This window comes from Kogia breviceps, chromosome 2, assembly GCF_026419965.1.
Source record: "Kogia breviceps isolate mKogBre1 chromosome 2, mKogBre1 haplotype 1, whole genome shotgun sequence".
Taxonomy (NCBI): Eukaryota; Metazoa; Chordata; class Mammalia; order Artiodactyla; family Physeteridae; genus Kogia; species Kogia breviceps.
In genome coordinates this window covers 198,772,718-198,786,328 of record NC_081311.1, presented here as the reverse complement: position 1 = coordinate 198,786,328, position 13,611 = coordinate 198,772,718, and the positions used below count along the sequence as shown (strand labels likewise).

At 56.3% G+C, this 13,611-nt stretch overlaps 1 protein-coding gene across 1 annotated transcript; it reads right to left on the bottom strand.

Moving 5' to 3' along the window:
- Nucleotides 1-4,133: 4,133 nt before the first annotated feature.
- On the bottom strand, nt 4,134-4,921 carry PRLH (prolactin releasing hormone). Its single transcript, XM_059053698.2, has 2 exons — nt 4,801-4,921; nt 4,134-4,297 (listed from the first exon to the last, which is right to left on the bottom strand). The coding sequence occupies exons 1-2, from the start codon at nt 4,877-4,879 to the stop codon at nt 4,134-4,136; spliced, it is 243 nt and encodes an 80-aa protein (XP_058909681.1). The 5' UTR covers nt 4,880-4,921.
- Between the last annotated feature and the right edge of the window lie 8,690 nt (nt 4,922-13,611).

Sequence of the window (13,611 nt, the reverse complement as noted above, 5' to 3'; positions counted from 1 at the left end):
CGGCTGGAGCCCTGGGAGTTCTGAGCCCTCCTGGTGACCTAGTATTCAGATAAGGGGGAGCTCTGCCATGAGGGCAGGGGTTCTGTCTGTCCTTCCTCTCGTGGGGCTCCCGGTGCCTGGTACGATGTCTGGGACATGCCAGGCACTCAACATATATGTGTCCAAGAGAGGACAGCAGCCGATATTCCCAGTGATGTAAAGAAAAGGCAGGTTCTTCTACAAACAGCCTCCACCCCAGCCACCGCAGACGTTTATGGAAGCCTCTCTCTCTGTCGGTGCTTCTCCCACCTGATCTCAGCCCGTCCTGGACCCTGAGGTGGTGGTAGGGGGCGTGGGCGTAGAGCCTGGGGGGCGATGAGCACGTGGGGTTGCAGGTTGCAGGGGAGGCTGGTGGGTGAGCTCACCGTCCTGCCCGCATCCAGAAGCTGCTCCAGCCCTTCTCCTGAGCCGGGGTGTGTGTGTGCACGTGAGTGCGCGCGCGCGCGTGCGTGCGTGTGTGCGCGCGCACATGCGCGTGCGTGTGTGAGTGTGCGTGCTCGTGGTGGAGGCAGGAAGCACACAGAGGACGAGAAGCAGCATCTGGGCGCAACCCTGCTGTCCTGCCTGTAGCCGTGACCCTTCCCATACCCCTCTGCTTCTAACGCCTCCTCCAACTTCCCCGGAAGAGCCCCCTGTGCCCAGAGGGCTGACTCAGGAATCCATTCTTTTTCTTTTGGTACCTTTTAAAAAAGGTTAATTAATTATTTTTGTTTTTATTTTTGGCTGCGTTGGGTCTTCGTTGCGGCGAGCGGGGGCTACTCTTTGTTGCGGTGCACGGGCTTCTCATTGCGGTGGCTTCTCTTGTTGCGGAGCACAGGTTCTAGGCACGTGGGCTCAGTAGTTGTGGTATGCGGGCTCAGTAGTTATGGCTCGCGGGCTCTAGAGCGCAGGCTCAGTAGTTGTGGCACACGGGCTTAGTTGCTCCGCGGCATGTGGGATCTTCCCGGACCAGGGCTCAAATCCGTGTCCCCTGCATTGGCAGGCAGATTCTTTTTTTTTTTTTTTTTTTTTTTTTTGTGGTACGCGGGCCTCTCACTGCTGTGGCCTCTCCTGTTGCGGAGCACAGGCTCCAGACGCACAGGCCCACAGGCCCAGGCGCTCCGCGGTATGTGGGATCTTCCCGGACCAGGGCTCGAATCCATGTCCCCTGCATCTGCAGGCGGATTCTTAACCGCTGTGCCACCAGGGAAGCCCCATTCTTTTTCTTTTAAAATGTATTCCGTTTTTGAAGGTCTCACTGGCCAAACTTAGGACAATTTGAGCATCAAGAATGATTTGTAAGTTGCTGTCCAACAAAAAGAACAAAGGAGAACTATCTCCTTTAGAAGAATCCTGCTTATACGTGTGGAAGGAATTAGAGAATCAGCATTGCACAACCCACGATGTCACAGTCGACCCCAGCGAAGGTATTCCGTAAGGTGTGCGTCACCAGCTGTGAGCTCTTTGGGAAACAGGCTAGTGCTGTGGGTCCCCAGGACCTCTGTGGGTCGCATAGTGAGCAGACGGGGAACCCCAGAGATTTTTACAGTTGAGAGATCCTCTCCGTAAAGGGCCAGACTTGGCACCGGTCAGAGCGGGGCCCAGAGCCCACCATCAGGTACGATGCCGTAGGACAGACACAGAGCATTCATGCCCTCAGTGGTAACCGAGTCCAGTTCTGCCCCTAGACCCGCTGCTCAGATTACAGGAAATACAGTGCCGGGGGGGGCGGGGGGGGGGGACAGAAGAACAGGGTAACAGCACTTGTGGGAGCAGTCGACAGGTCACACATGTGGTTCCGTTCTACAAGGTAACACATCCGGGCCTTTGTGAAAGTCAATGTCGTGACAAAATGGATGATCCGGGAGTGACAAGAAATAACTAAGAGTGACCTTGAAATTAGATTGGAGCCTGGCTTCCAAAAAAAAAAAAAAAAAGAAAAGACAACTAAGATTTTCTTGCCTTATTTGGGGATTTTTGAGAATGGACTAAAAACTCGATGACATTAGGGAATTATTATAAAATGTTCTAGGCATGGTGATAATTTTGTGGTTATGTAGGAGATTGTCCTTCGTTTGAGGAGAAAGATGCTGAGATTTCTAGGGGAAATATGATGTCTACAGCTTACTTCCAAGCAGTAGAGAGAGAGGAGGGGAGGTGGCGGTGAGAGAAAGTAAATACAGTGATAATTGCAGAATTTAATGCAAAGTATTAGATGTCATCATAATATTTTTGTGATTTCTTGTAAGTTTGAAAACTTTCACGATAAGAATTTGTAGAAAACATAACATCTTCCATCTCTCTACTTCTCTGGGCTCAGCAGATGTATTCGTTTCCTGGGGCTGCCCTGACAGGGTGTCACCCGCTGGGCGGCTAGAATCCGGAGCCTCTCATCACAGTGATGTTTCCATGTCTGCGTCATGTGGGGCTGTGAACTCTTTTGTTTAAAGTGTACGGTTGAATGGCGTTTAGCACACTCACCGCCTCGGGCCGGTTCCTAGACATTTTCATCCCCACAAGGAAACCCTGTGCCCATGGAGCAGACCCCAGCGCCTGGCAACCACCAAGCTACTTCCGTCTCTATGGATTTGCCTCTTCTGGACCTTCCATATAAATGGAATCAGCCACCGTGGGACCTTTTGTGTCTGGCTTCTTTCACTTTGCATCATGCTTTCAAGGCTCATCCGTGTGGTAGCATTTGAAAGAACTCCTTCCTTTTCATGGCCGAATAATAATCCATTGTGTGGATGGACCACGTTCTGTTATCCATTCGTCTATCGATGGGTATTGGGTTGTTTCTACCTTTTTGGCTTTTGTGAATTGTGCTGCTATGAACATTCCCGTACAAGTGTTCATCTGAACACCGGTTCTTAGCTCTCTGGGGTATGTACCCACGAGTGGGAGGGGCCGTGTGCTAACTCCAGGTTTAGCTTTTGAAGAACCGCCAAACTGCTTTCCTGGGCGCTCCACGCTGCCTGCCCTGGCCCAGCACCTGCCTGCCCTGGAAGCAGAGCTGGCCGCTCTCCCGTTCCCCCGTGCGCATCCACCCCGGGGAGGTGCCGACGCTGCGGGAGCTCTCCCCTGGGAGGGGACTGGCCTCTGGCCTCCCTCAGGCCTCCCTGTGGCTGGGAAGGGGGGCAGCCCTGGTGCAGCTCCATTTGGGTGGTCTGGGCCAGCTCAGCCTCCTCCAGCTGGCCAGTGAGTGTGACCCGCCTTCCTTGCTTTGGAGCGGGGATGGCTGGTGTCTGGTGTCCTGTGGGCTTGCCCCGCGTCCCGAGCCCTCCTGAGTGTGGACGGATAGGAGGAGTCCCGCGGTCCAGGCAGGCTCCTGGGACCCTGCGGGCAGATGCCCGACGGGCCCTGAGCTCTGGGTTCAGAAGCAACTGCTTAAACCTGCCCTGCCCCCCACCCCAGCGCTGGACTAGGGTGTGCGCCTTGGAGAAGGGGGTTTACGCTCACAGAGCATCCACACTTGCTGGCCACTCCAACCCGAGCTCAGGAGTGAGGGGGGGTTACTAGCCCCGGGTTCAGGCGTGGGAACCCGGGCTCCAAGAAGTTAGCGGCTGGGCTCAGTCGCCCAGTTAGTGGCTGTGTGTTCCCGGATGCCAAAGCGAGTTCCCTCTCAGGACATAGGGACGTCCCCTTGCGATTTGAAAGGGACGCAAGCTGAGGTTGAAACACTAGAACCTAAGAGTACTGGAAACAAGCCACCCGTGTTTCTTTTTCTCCCCCGGAAGGCGAGAAGGCCTGGGGCAGAGAGAGGGCAGGGCAGGCCGGGGGGCGGGGCTGCCCTCCTCTGGGACGTCCTGCGTGGCGGCCTCCTGCAGAGCACAGCCTGAGCAGCCATTCAGGGCGGCCTGGGGGAGGGCGGAAGGAGCTGCAGCGACCAAGGACATCCCAGCCCCCCTGCTCCATGCTGGGCGCCCTTGGACAAGTCCTAGAGCCTCTGGGCTCTAAGGGCCCTCTAGGGAAAGCACCTCCCACTTTGTCCCCACACAGACACTTGTAAACAAGGCCAGCTGCTTTTATTGGGACTGAAGGGGACGTAGCCTGTGGAGGAGGGGGCGGGGGGCTGGAGGCAGGCTCCTGGGATTATTCCTGGAGGAGCTGAGCTGTCAGCCACCCTGGGAGGGCTCAGCGCCTCCTGCCAGGGGGAAGCAGGCGGGCGGGCGCTGGAGGCCAGGCTTTGGTCCATCCCCCAGGGCTGCTCTCCTCCGGCCAAAGCGGCCCACAGGCCGGATTCCACGGCCCGTGTACCAGGCAGGATCGATATCGGGGGCTGGAAAGAGAAAGAACAGTGTGTGAATGCACGTGCCCTGGTGTGTGCAACCGCGGTGGCAGGGCCCAGTGCACGCGCTCAGCTCACTGCTGCCCAGTCGCCAGGCCGTGCTGGGACCCGCCCGCGCAGGAGGGGCGCCCAGAGGGCCTGGCCAGGCCGTTTCTGGGGTGTGCAGTGGCTTCGGGAAATGGGAATTCAAACTCACACCAGGACGAACGGCCCCTTCCCCTCCTGTCCCCACAAGCCCGTTCTCATGGGCAAAGTGGCCTCAGCGCCAGGCTGCCCTGGTGGTGAGGAGTGAACCCCTCCCCCGAACGTCGGGCAGGGGCCCTTGGGAGCAGGGGTCAGGGACACTGTGGGGAGAGGTCTGGTGAGCAGGAGGCCGGGGCCCCAGCCCTGGGGCACTTAGCAAGGACGGTGCCCCAGCTCAGGAAGCGGCCAGGCCCCAACCGTGACCCCGGGGCGGAGGGCTGGCAGGGCAGGCCAGGGGTCTGGGCACTCACTGCGGAGCTCCATGGAGTGCGGGTGGGCCAGGCCCAGCAGCAGCAGCAGGCACAGGAGCCAGGCCCCCGGTGCCTTCATCCCTCTGGCTCCTCGAGAGGCCCGCTCGGGCTGGGGTCCCACACGGGAGGGCGCAGCCTGGGGCAGGGGTAAAGGTGAGAGCGCGTGAGCGCGCATGCGCACAAAGCTGGGGCCCTCAGGTAACGCGAGAGCGCTGTGCGTGTCAGGGTGGACGTGCCCGTGCGCGCGAGCGTGTGTGTCTGTGAGTGCGCGCGTGTATGGGCGTGCACCTGTGTACGACAGGGTGTGCGTGTGTTTTCATGCCCCCGTGTACGTGAGGGGGTGTGCGTGGGGTCACACGCGTGTGCGGGCAGCTGTGCTCTGCTGTGCGTTTCCCTGCTCTGCTGGGATGGCAGCGAGCATTGAGGTAGCAGGTAACCTGGCTCTCCGCACAGTCCCTTTGCTCCCCTGGGGACCCCACCCTCTCCTCCGTGCAGTGAGCACTAAATGAGGTGACCACGTGTGCGGTGGCCTCTGCCGTGCTCAGTCGTGTTTGCAAGGACCCTCTGTCATCAGAAGGGAGCCGGGAGGAACGTGAGCTGTGGATGTAGAGAGCGGGTCTCTTGGAACCGCCCCCTTCTGTGTGCCTGTCTGTGTCAGGGAACCAGGAGTGCGGGAGGGCTCCACACCACGGTGGGTGTGCACACCTGGCCTTGGCAGGGAGGGCAGAGGTGAGCGGGTTGGTGGGGAGCCGCCCGGAGGAGCCAGGGTTGCTGCAGACGTGGACGGGGTGGGGCCCAACCTCAGACCTGCCCAGGGAGGGGAGCCGGGGGGATGCGGAGCCTGGACCGTGCTCAGGGCCCGGGACCCTGGTGCAGGGCTCTTTCCCTCCCTTGGCCCGGTTCCATCCTACCCCGTGCCAGCGGGAGAACGTCAGCCGCCAGCTGGGCACGAAGTGTCATCATCTTCCATCCTTCCCAAGGGCACCCACCCTCCCCACGACCCCAGATCCCAGCTGCTGAGTCTCCGAGATCAACCTGCAGCAGGTGGGACCTGTCCTCATGCAGCAGGACACCCCCAGTACTGGTGTTGGGGGAGAGGCGTCTGGGTGTCTCTGTGGGCAACAGAGACACCCAGAAAACCCACTTCTCACCTTGCCGGGGCTGAGGCCCTGGACAGCGTCCACCCCGCAGACCTGGCAACTCCTTCCGCAGGTGCCCCCAGCTCATAGGGCTGGCTCCCCCCAGCCCACCCCCTTGGCACTTCAGGAACCCACAGAAGACGCCAGAGAGGCTGCCTGTTTCAGGGAGGACCCCTCCGCCGACCTTGGCTTTCCAGGCCCCCGAAAGTGCTCTCCATCCAAGAGATTTAAGATGCCCACCCCTTTCCCTTCCAGGGACGTGTCGGGGTGTCTCACACTCAGTGGCAGGGGGACTCCAACTTAGAGGAAATGGAGGTGCCATCATCAAAGCAGAGTAATAAAGGGCCCTCCCTGGTGGTCCGATGGTTGGACTCGGCGCTCTCACTGCTGGGGCCCGGGTTCAATCCCTGGTCGGGGAACTAAGATCCCCGCAGGCAGAGAAAAAACAAACAAACAAACAGAGTAATAAAGAGATGCACCCAGAGACACTGGGGTGTTTGCTCCTCCCCCTGGGCTGGGACCCTCGCTGGATGGAGGGCGTCTTAGGAGAACCCCGACAGCACCTGCTACCAGAGGAAGGACCTGCCTCCTGAGAGGTGGAGCTTGGCTGTCGCCTGGCCGGCGGGATTTCTGGTCTGCATTCCCAGCAGAGTTGCCTGGACGGCTTCACCTTTTGTCCCCACCACGGACGGCCCCGTGCACCGGGGCCCCGGCAGGCCGGCGTGGCCCTCAGATGCACAAGCCGTGCGGTGGCTGCCCTTTCTGTCCCCGCCACTGCTGGTCTTGGCTGCCAGGACTGACCCCTGCCCGGATCCGGAGGGAGGGTTGACAGGGGAGGGTGGAGTGTCAGGGACCCCCACCTGCTCCAGCACCCTAGGAGCTACTCACCGAGGTTCCCACGAGGCTGGCAAGTGCTGTGACCAGGAGCGGTGACCCGGGTGGCAGCCAGCTCCCCCCTTTTATAGCCCTAGGAGGAAGCAGTCGACCCGACACCCACCCGTCCCTCCCCGCCCGCCTCCCTCCCTCACTGGGCGGCATCAGGAAAGAGTTGTTTTCTTTTCTTCTATTTTTTTTTTTTTTTTTTAAACTCTCATCAGCCATGTGATGTGTCCCTTCCTGGGTTATATCATTTCATTTGGGCTGAGTGGTTTTAAAACACATTAGCCTTGCTCCTTCAGGCTTTGGGCAATTGCAGTCAGGGGCCACCAGCCTGGGTGCTCGCAGCCGCGCGACGGCTGACGCAGGTGGACCCTGCGGCTGTCTCCCTTCTCCTGCAAGTCCCAGTTTCCAACGCAAAGGTGAAGGGACAAGTCACCCGAGGCCATCACAACTGAATGATATAATCCTTCCCAGGCACCCACGTGGCTTTTCATAGCTGCATTCGTCGCGTGCAGACCACCTTCGTCCTGTTCCGGTCACTGAAAAATTATTGTTCCTAGGCTTTCCCAGAGTTCTCAAAATCACTGTTTAAAATGAACACGTTTATTATTATTAGAAAACAAATGCATGTATTTCCACTGTAAAATAAATAATAAACAAGTTTATTTTTATTATAAAAGCTATTTATATACATTTGGAAAGAATTTAGCACATACAGAAAGCTAGAAAAAAACCCATCCACCATATCGGAATCCAGCCATTTATCACATGCGATATATTTCCTTCTCGTGGGCTTTTCACATACGTTCTGGGTAGATTCATCGGACTCTTTTCATTTAACAACCATGGCCTCAAGTTGTTAAAAGAGCTGTATACTTCTGCTAATTTAAGTAACTGGACATTGTTCTCCATTTCACTTGGCCCTCAGAACGGAACTCATTCACATACTGAATAATCAGAGACGGTAGCAAAGGTCATTTAAGCGCGGTTGAGCATCGCCTCAAGGAACCTGTCCTGGGGAGGACACCTCCCGGGTGGCTCTCCTCGGACGTGCACAGGGGCCACACGGCCCTTCCTGAGCCTCCGTCAGGCTTCGAGGAAAGTTCCAGAGCAGTACCTGGACCCCAGAGGGTCAGTCACGGGCGCTTCTCCTTCCTGCCATGGCTGCCCATTCCTGGGGATGGAGGTTGTATGGGTGGTGGGTTCCCAGAAAGTCTGGAGTCGGGGGGCGCTGGCGAGGGGGAGTGTATGAGGAGCGTGGCGGGTGGCTCCTACCCCGGGCTGCAGGCTGAGGCCACTGGGATGGCTTCTGTCAGAATGCCTAGGGGAGCCCAGGGTCCGCGGCGGTCAGAGTGGCTCTCGTGAAGAGTGGTGATGGTGGAGAAGCACTGACGTGAGGTGTGGTCCTGTCTCGAGGTGGGTCCTCTCCCTGAAGATGTGTGCACAGCACCTGGGCCTCAGGGGCAGCGGACACTGTGAGACCACAGCAGCTGGAGGCAGCTTCCCGGGCACCGTCGTGGGAGCCTGCGTGTGTGCGCGTGCGCGTGTGAGTGTGTCTGTATGTGCGTGTGCGACTGTGCACGTGAGCATACGTGTGCGCATGTGTGCACGCGAGTGCATGCATGTGTGTGCGAGTGTGCGCGCGTGTGTGCGGTGTGTGTGCATGTGTGGTGTGTATGTGTGCATACATGTGTGCGTGCGCGAGCATGTCTGCGAGTGTGCGCGTGTGTGCTGTGTGTGCATGTGTGATGTGTACGTGTGCATGAGTGTGTGTGTGGGGTAGTGAATCCTCTTTCAGCCAAGCAGCTTTGTCTCAGTGCGTGTTGGTGCTGATAAAAGAAATGGTCACGTATTGAGGTCTGGCGGAGTCGTTCTGGCTTATACGTGCGTTAACTTGAATTGTATGTTAACTAGAACATCCTGTTTGTGGCCCATCAAACATACATTGTACGTCTGCTCTAATCATTAAAGAAAAGGGCGCGCTGACCAGAAGTAAAGAATGTCCACGTTAAAAGTAAAGATGAAATGCCTCCCTTCCTGGGACGCCGATGCGGGCCCTCCTTTGATGATAAGACTCCCTTCCCAGGGCCAAGGCCGCTGGCTCGCTGTGTACCTGCCGGTCTGTTTGTTTTTTTTTTAAACTTCGGAAGAATGTACCCCTGCGTTGTTTAGTGTTAATGTTTTTGGTTCTGACAAGATACACAGCTGTGCTGAGAACCGCGCTGCCCCGGAGCAGCCCTCAGAGGCGTCTGGGAGGCTGGCTTTCCCGCTGCGGCCCTCAGCTTGGCTCCGACAGAGCGCTTTCCTATTCCTAGTATAGACTGTCGACCGCTCACTTTGGTCGACAGTGCGGCGCCGCCCCAGCCCTGCGCCCACGGCTCTCGGCTCCACGCTGCTGACAGAGGGGAATGACGTCCCCCGTGGTCTCTGGTGGCGGCCGTAAGAGGGCCCAGAATTACCGGGGGGCACTTTGAGAGCTGGAGGTGCTGGGACGGCAGCAGGCAGAGCAACTGCAGGTGAGGTCCTCTGCTGCTCGGCCGGGAGCCCCCGGGCCCCAGGGCGCTCCTGCAGGACGTTATTTACGAGACCCCGGGAGCCAGTCTGCTGCTCCCCGGTCTGCGTCTCTAGCGAGAAGTGACTTCTGACAGATGGGGGTGAACAGTGCTCCGCACACAGCGAGGCCTCGGATCTCTGGGGCGAGATGCCAGCCTGGCGCCTGGGACCCCACGTGGGGTGTCTGTGAGGCGCACGCGGATGGATCCAGTGACCCGCTCCCCGCTGGTCCCGCGGAGGAGGGCTTCTCGGCAGGCTCGGTCCATCCCTGACTGCCCAGCGCCCGGGACACACATCACCCTGCTCGCTCTTGTGTCTCGAACCACGAGCTGTGGCCGCTGCAGGGCTACGGTCAGAATCTGGGCTGGAGAGGCAGGGGCGGGGGTGGACACTCACCTCCTGAAATGCGCGATGAACGGCTCACGGTCAAGAGGGACGCTCCGAGAGGTCACGAGGGCATGGCTGCCCCGCGCCACCCTGGCCCCCGCCCTTCCCTCCGTCCTGAGAGGAGGCCGCAGGTGCACCAGGCTGCTGTGCGCGGATGACGCTCCCGCACCGGAAGAGCCACGTGGAGGAGACCCCGTGTCCTCAGCACAGTGAGGAGAACCCCAGCCTTTGGGGTGGAAGTCACCGTTTTGAGATCTTTGCGCTTATACACTCACGTGGTAGATGACCCGGTACACGGCGGGCTCGCAGTAAGTAGCGTGATGATGGATGGGTTTTGTTTTGGCTTTTGGACCTCATGCTGCTCTGTAGGGGGTTGAATAGGGTCCTCCCAAATTCATGTCCACCCGGAACCTCAGATGCGGCATTACTTGGAAATAGCGTCCTTGCAGGTGTAGTTTGTTAAGACGAGGTCATATTCTGGCGTAAAGCGGGCCCTGAATCCAATCACTGGTGTCATGATGAGACGAGGACAGACAAGCAGAGACACACAAGGGAAGAGGCGATGTGGATTCGGAGGCAGAGATGGGAGGCATATGCAGCCACGAGACCAGGCACAACGTCAAGGGCTGCCAGAAGCACGTGAAGCTGGGGGAGAAGCATGGGGCCATTTCCCCTGGCAGCCTCCAGAAGGAACCAAGCCTGCCGATACCGTGAGTTTGGACTTGCTCTCTTGACGTGTGAGACAAGGAATTTTTGTTGTTCTAAGCCACCTTGCTTGTCGTCCTGTGTTATGGCAGCCATGGGAAAATATGCAGTGCTCCATAAACGTGTCTGAGTGACTGATGACATGTTCCTTTCTGGCCCCTGTTCCTAGAAGAAACTAGAGTCTTTGTGGCTTTGGCCTGTGTGTTTCTTTTTTTTTTTTTTTTTTTTTTTTTTTTTGCGGTACGCGGGCCTCTCACCCCTGTGGCCTCTCCCGTTGCGGAGCACAGGCTCCAGACGCGCAGGCTCAGCGGCCACGGCTCACGGGCCCAGCCGCTCCACGGCATGTGGGATCTTCCCGGACCGGGGCACAAACCCGCGTCCCCTGCATCGGCAGGCAGACTCTCAACCGCTGCGCCACCAGGGAAGCCCTGGCCTGTGTGTTTCTTAAACACAGGATTCCTCTGGACCCCTGGAAAGACCCTGTCCTATCTGAGGTCTAGCTGCAGAAGAGCCCGGGTGAGTGGAGTATTCAGTTATTGGCAAAGCTGTTTCTGAGGTGGATGGCTTCTGAAAATCCAAATTCGTGAGAAAATGTTAAAGCACTCATCTATAAATTAGAAAGCTGTTTTTGAAGTCTGAGTCATGTGGAAAGTGAGGTCCCGAGGCCTGAATGAGATGAAGTTATATTGAGAGGTGGGTGGCCAGCAGTGGGGGTCCCTTCCTTCTCCAAGAGGCAGTGGCTCCGGGGACCTGACCCTGCATTTGGGATCTGCAGCAGTGCCTTGCTCGTGGCTCCCAGCCAACTGGTTTCCAAGCTTCAGATGCAATGATGATGTGAGAAACATTATGTATGTAAGAGCTGTGTATTAATCAGGGTTCTGCAGAGAAACAGAACCAATAAGGTATGTGTGTGTGTGTGTGTGTGTGTGTGCGTGTGTGTGTTTTCAAGGAGAAAGAGAAAGGGAGAGAGAGGGATTTTATGGAATAGCCTCATGTGATTTGGGGCCTGGCAAGTCTGAAATCCTCAGGGCAGCCGGCAGCCTGGAGACGAGGGAACAGTCGATTCTGCCACTTGAGTCCCAACGTACTCTGCAGAATTCCCTCTTCCTCGGGAACCTCAATCTTTTTCCTCTTAAGGCCTTCAACTGATTAGATGCGGCCCACCCACATTACGGCGGGTCCTCTGTCAATCTCGCCTGGAAGTCACGTTCACAGCAGCATCTAGACTGGTGTTTGGCTAAACATCTGGACTCCACAGCCAGGCCAAGATGACGCATAAAATTAACCATCACAGACTGCTGTGCTTGTGGTGATGTAGCAAAGTACTCCTTTCTCCGGTGTGACTATTTCTTTGGGATTCTGAGCCCAGGTGCCACTGAGCTGCAAGTGCGAAGGACTTGCGGGGTTGGCTTGTTTATTTACCCAAAAGGCTGCCTCTGGGCAGACTCTGCTGTAGATGTTTTCAGGGGAATCTGGCAGCATAAGAATACTCAGGCTGGCCCTTTCCTGAGAAGCCATAGGTGTCAGGTAACTTCTGGAATGGACTTCACCTACTTACCCATAAATTAACTTGCAGGAGTCTTGGCTAAAAGTTAATATGTGGGGCTTCCCTGGTGGCGCAGTGGTTGAGAGTCCGCCTGCCGATGCAGGAGACACGGGTTCGTGCCCTGGTCCGGGAAGATCCCACATGCCGCGGAGCAACTAAGCCCGTGAGCCATGGCCGCTAGGCCTGCGCGTCCGGAGCCTGTGCTCCGCAACGGGAGAGGCCACAACAGTGAGAGGCCCGCATACCGCAAAAAAAATAAATAAATAAATAAAAGTTAATATGTGAGTGGACGTCCGGGGGAATGAACAAGGTTGCTGGTTGAGAGAGGATTCTGACTTTGTCTTTCCTTACCTTATTTTTTTAGCTTATCTGTTTTTTCTGTTTTCTTCCCAATAAAGCATAAAGACATCTCCTAGGTAATAAAAATCCTCTATAAAGACAACTTTGGCGATACGGGCATGGTGAGCATGCTGGAAGATTACTTGGCTCCAGCCAGCAAGCTGACGCGGAATGCCTGGATGGCAGAGGCCAAGCAGTAAGATTCCTAGCGCCCCTTCACCGACGGGGTATTAGGCCCCCAGCCAAGCGGCCGCTTCCTCACGCTGCTGCTGAGAAGTGAAAGTCCTTGGAACTTTCTGAGATGAAGGTGTGCTGTAAAATTGTGGAATTGCGGCTCTTTAACTCATGGTTGACTTGAAGTTGATGAGAACGGGGAGGTGACCTGTGAAGTCACTCTTCCCTAAGGACTTGCAGGAGACTGGGCATCCTTTGGCGACCTGGGCGCTGGATGCTAGGTTATCTGAGCAGAACAATTTGTGCTGCCTACTCACAGCCCGCCTTTACCTGTGAAAGGTCTCTGGTAGATTCCTGCATTCAACCCCTCGTAACGCTTTTTCTCTTTTCCACGTTAAGGACGCTGCCAGAGAAAAAGACTCTGGAGAAGTATTTTAAATACTGTTTAAATAGTGTCTCTCATGTCCCCCGGGGTCCCAGTGAAGCCACTGGCTTCTCTCGCCCCCTGGTTGGAAGCAGGGGTACGGCTCTCTGTACACCAGGGCCACTGGTCCCTGACCTGTGTTCCGCTCCCAGGAGAGATGCCTCTGGAATGGCCACCCGGTAGAAAAAGGAACTCTGGAGAATTCTCTCAAACAGTGGAATTTATAAAGGCTATTGGGAATGAGATGAAAAATCCCCTCTTGTTAGATGCCCTGGGAGCCAGAAACACAGCTGCCACTGCGGCTTCTGTGTCTCCTGGAAATACAGGGGTGCCTGACACCCAGCAAAGCCCTTTGGAGTTGAACCTTGTGTTTTTTTTTTAATTGCAGTATAATTGATTTACAATATTGTGTTAGTTTTAGGGGTAAAGTGATTCAGATATATATATACACACACACACACATATATATCTTTTCCATTATAGGTTATTACAAAATATTGAATATAGTTCCCCGTGCTATGCAGTAGGTCCTTGTTGTTTATCTGTTTTATATATAGTAGTGTGTATCTGTTAATCACATACTCCTAATTTATCCCTTGCCCCCTTTCCCCTTTGGTAACCAGAACTTTGATTTCTATGTCTCTGAGTCTCTTTCTGTTTTGTAA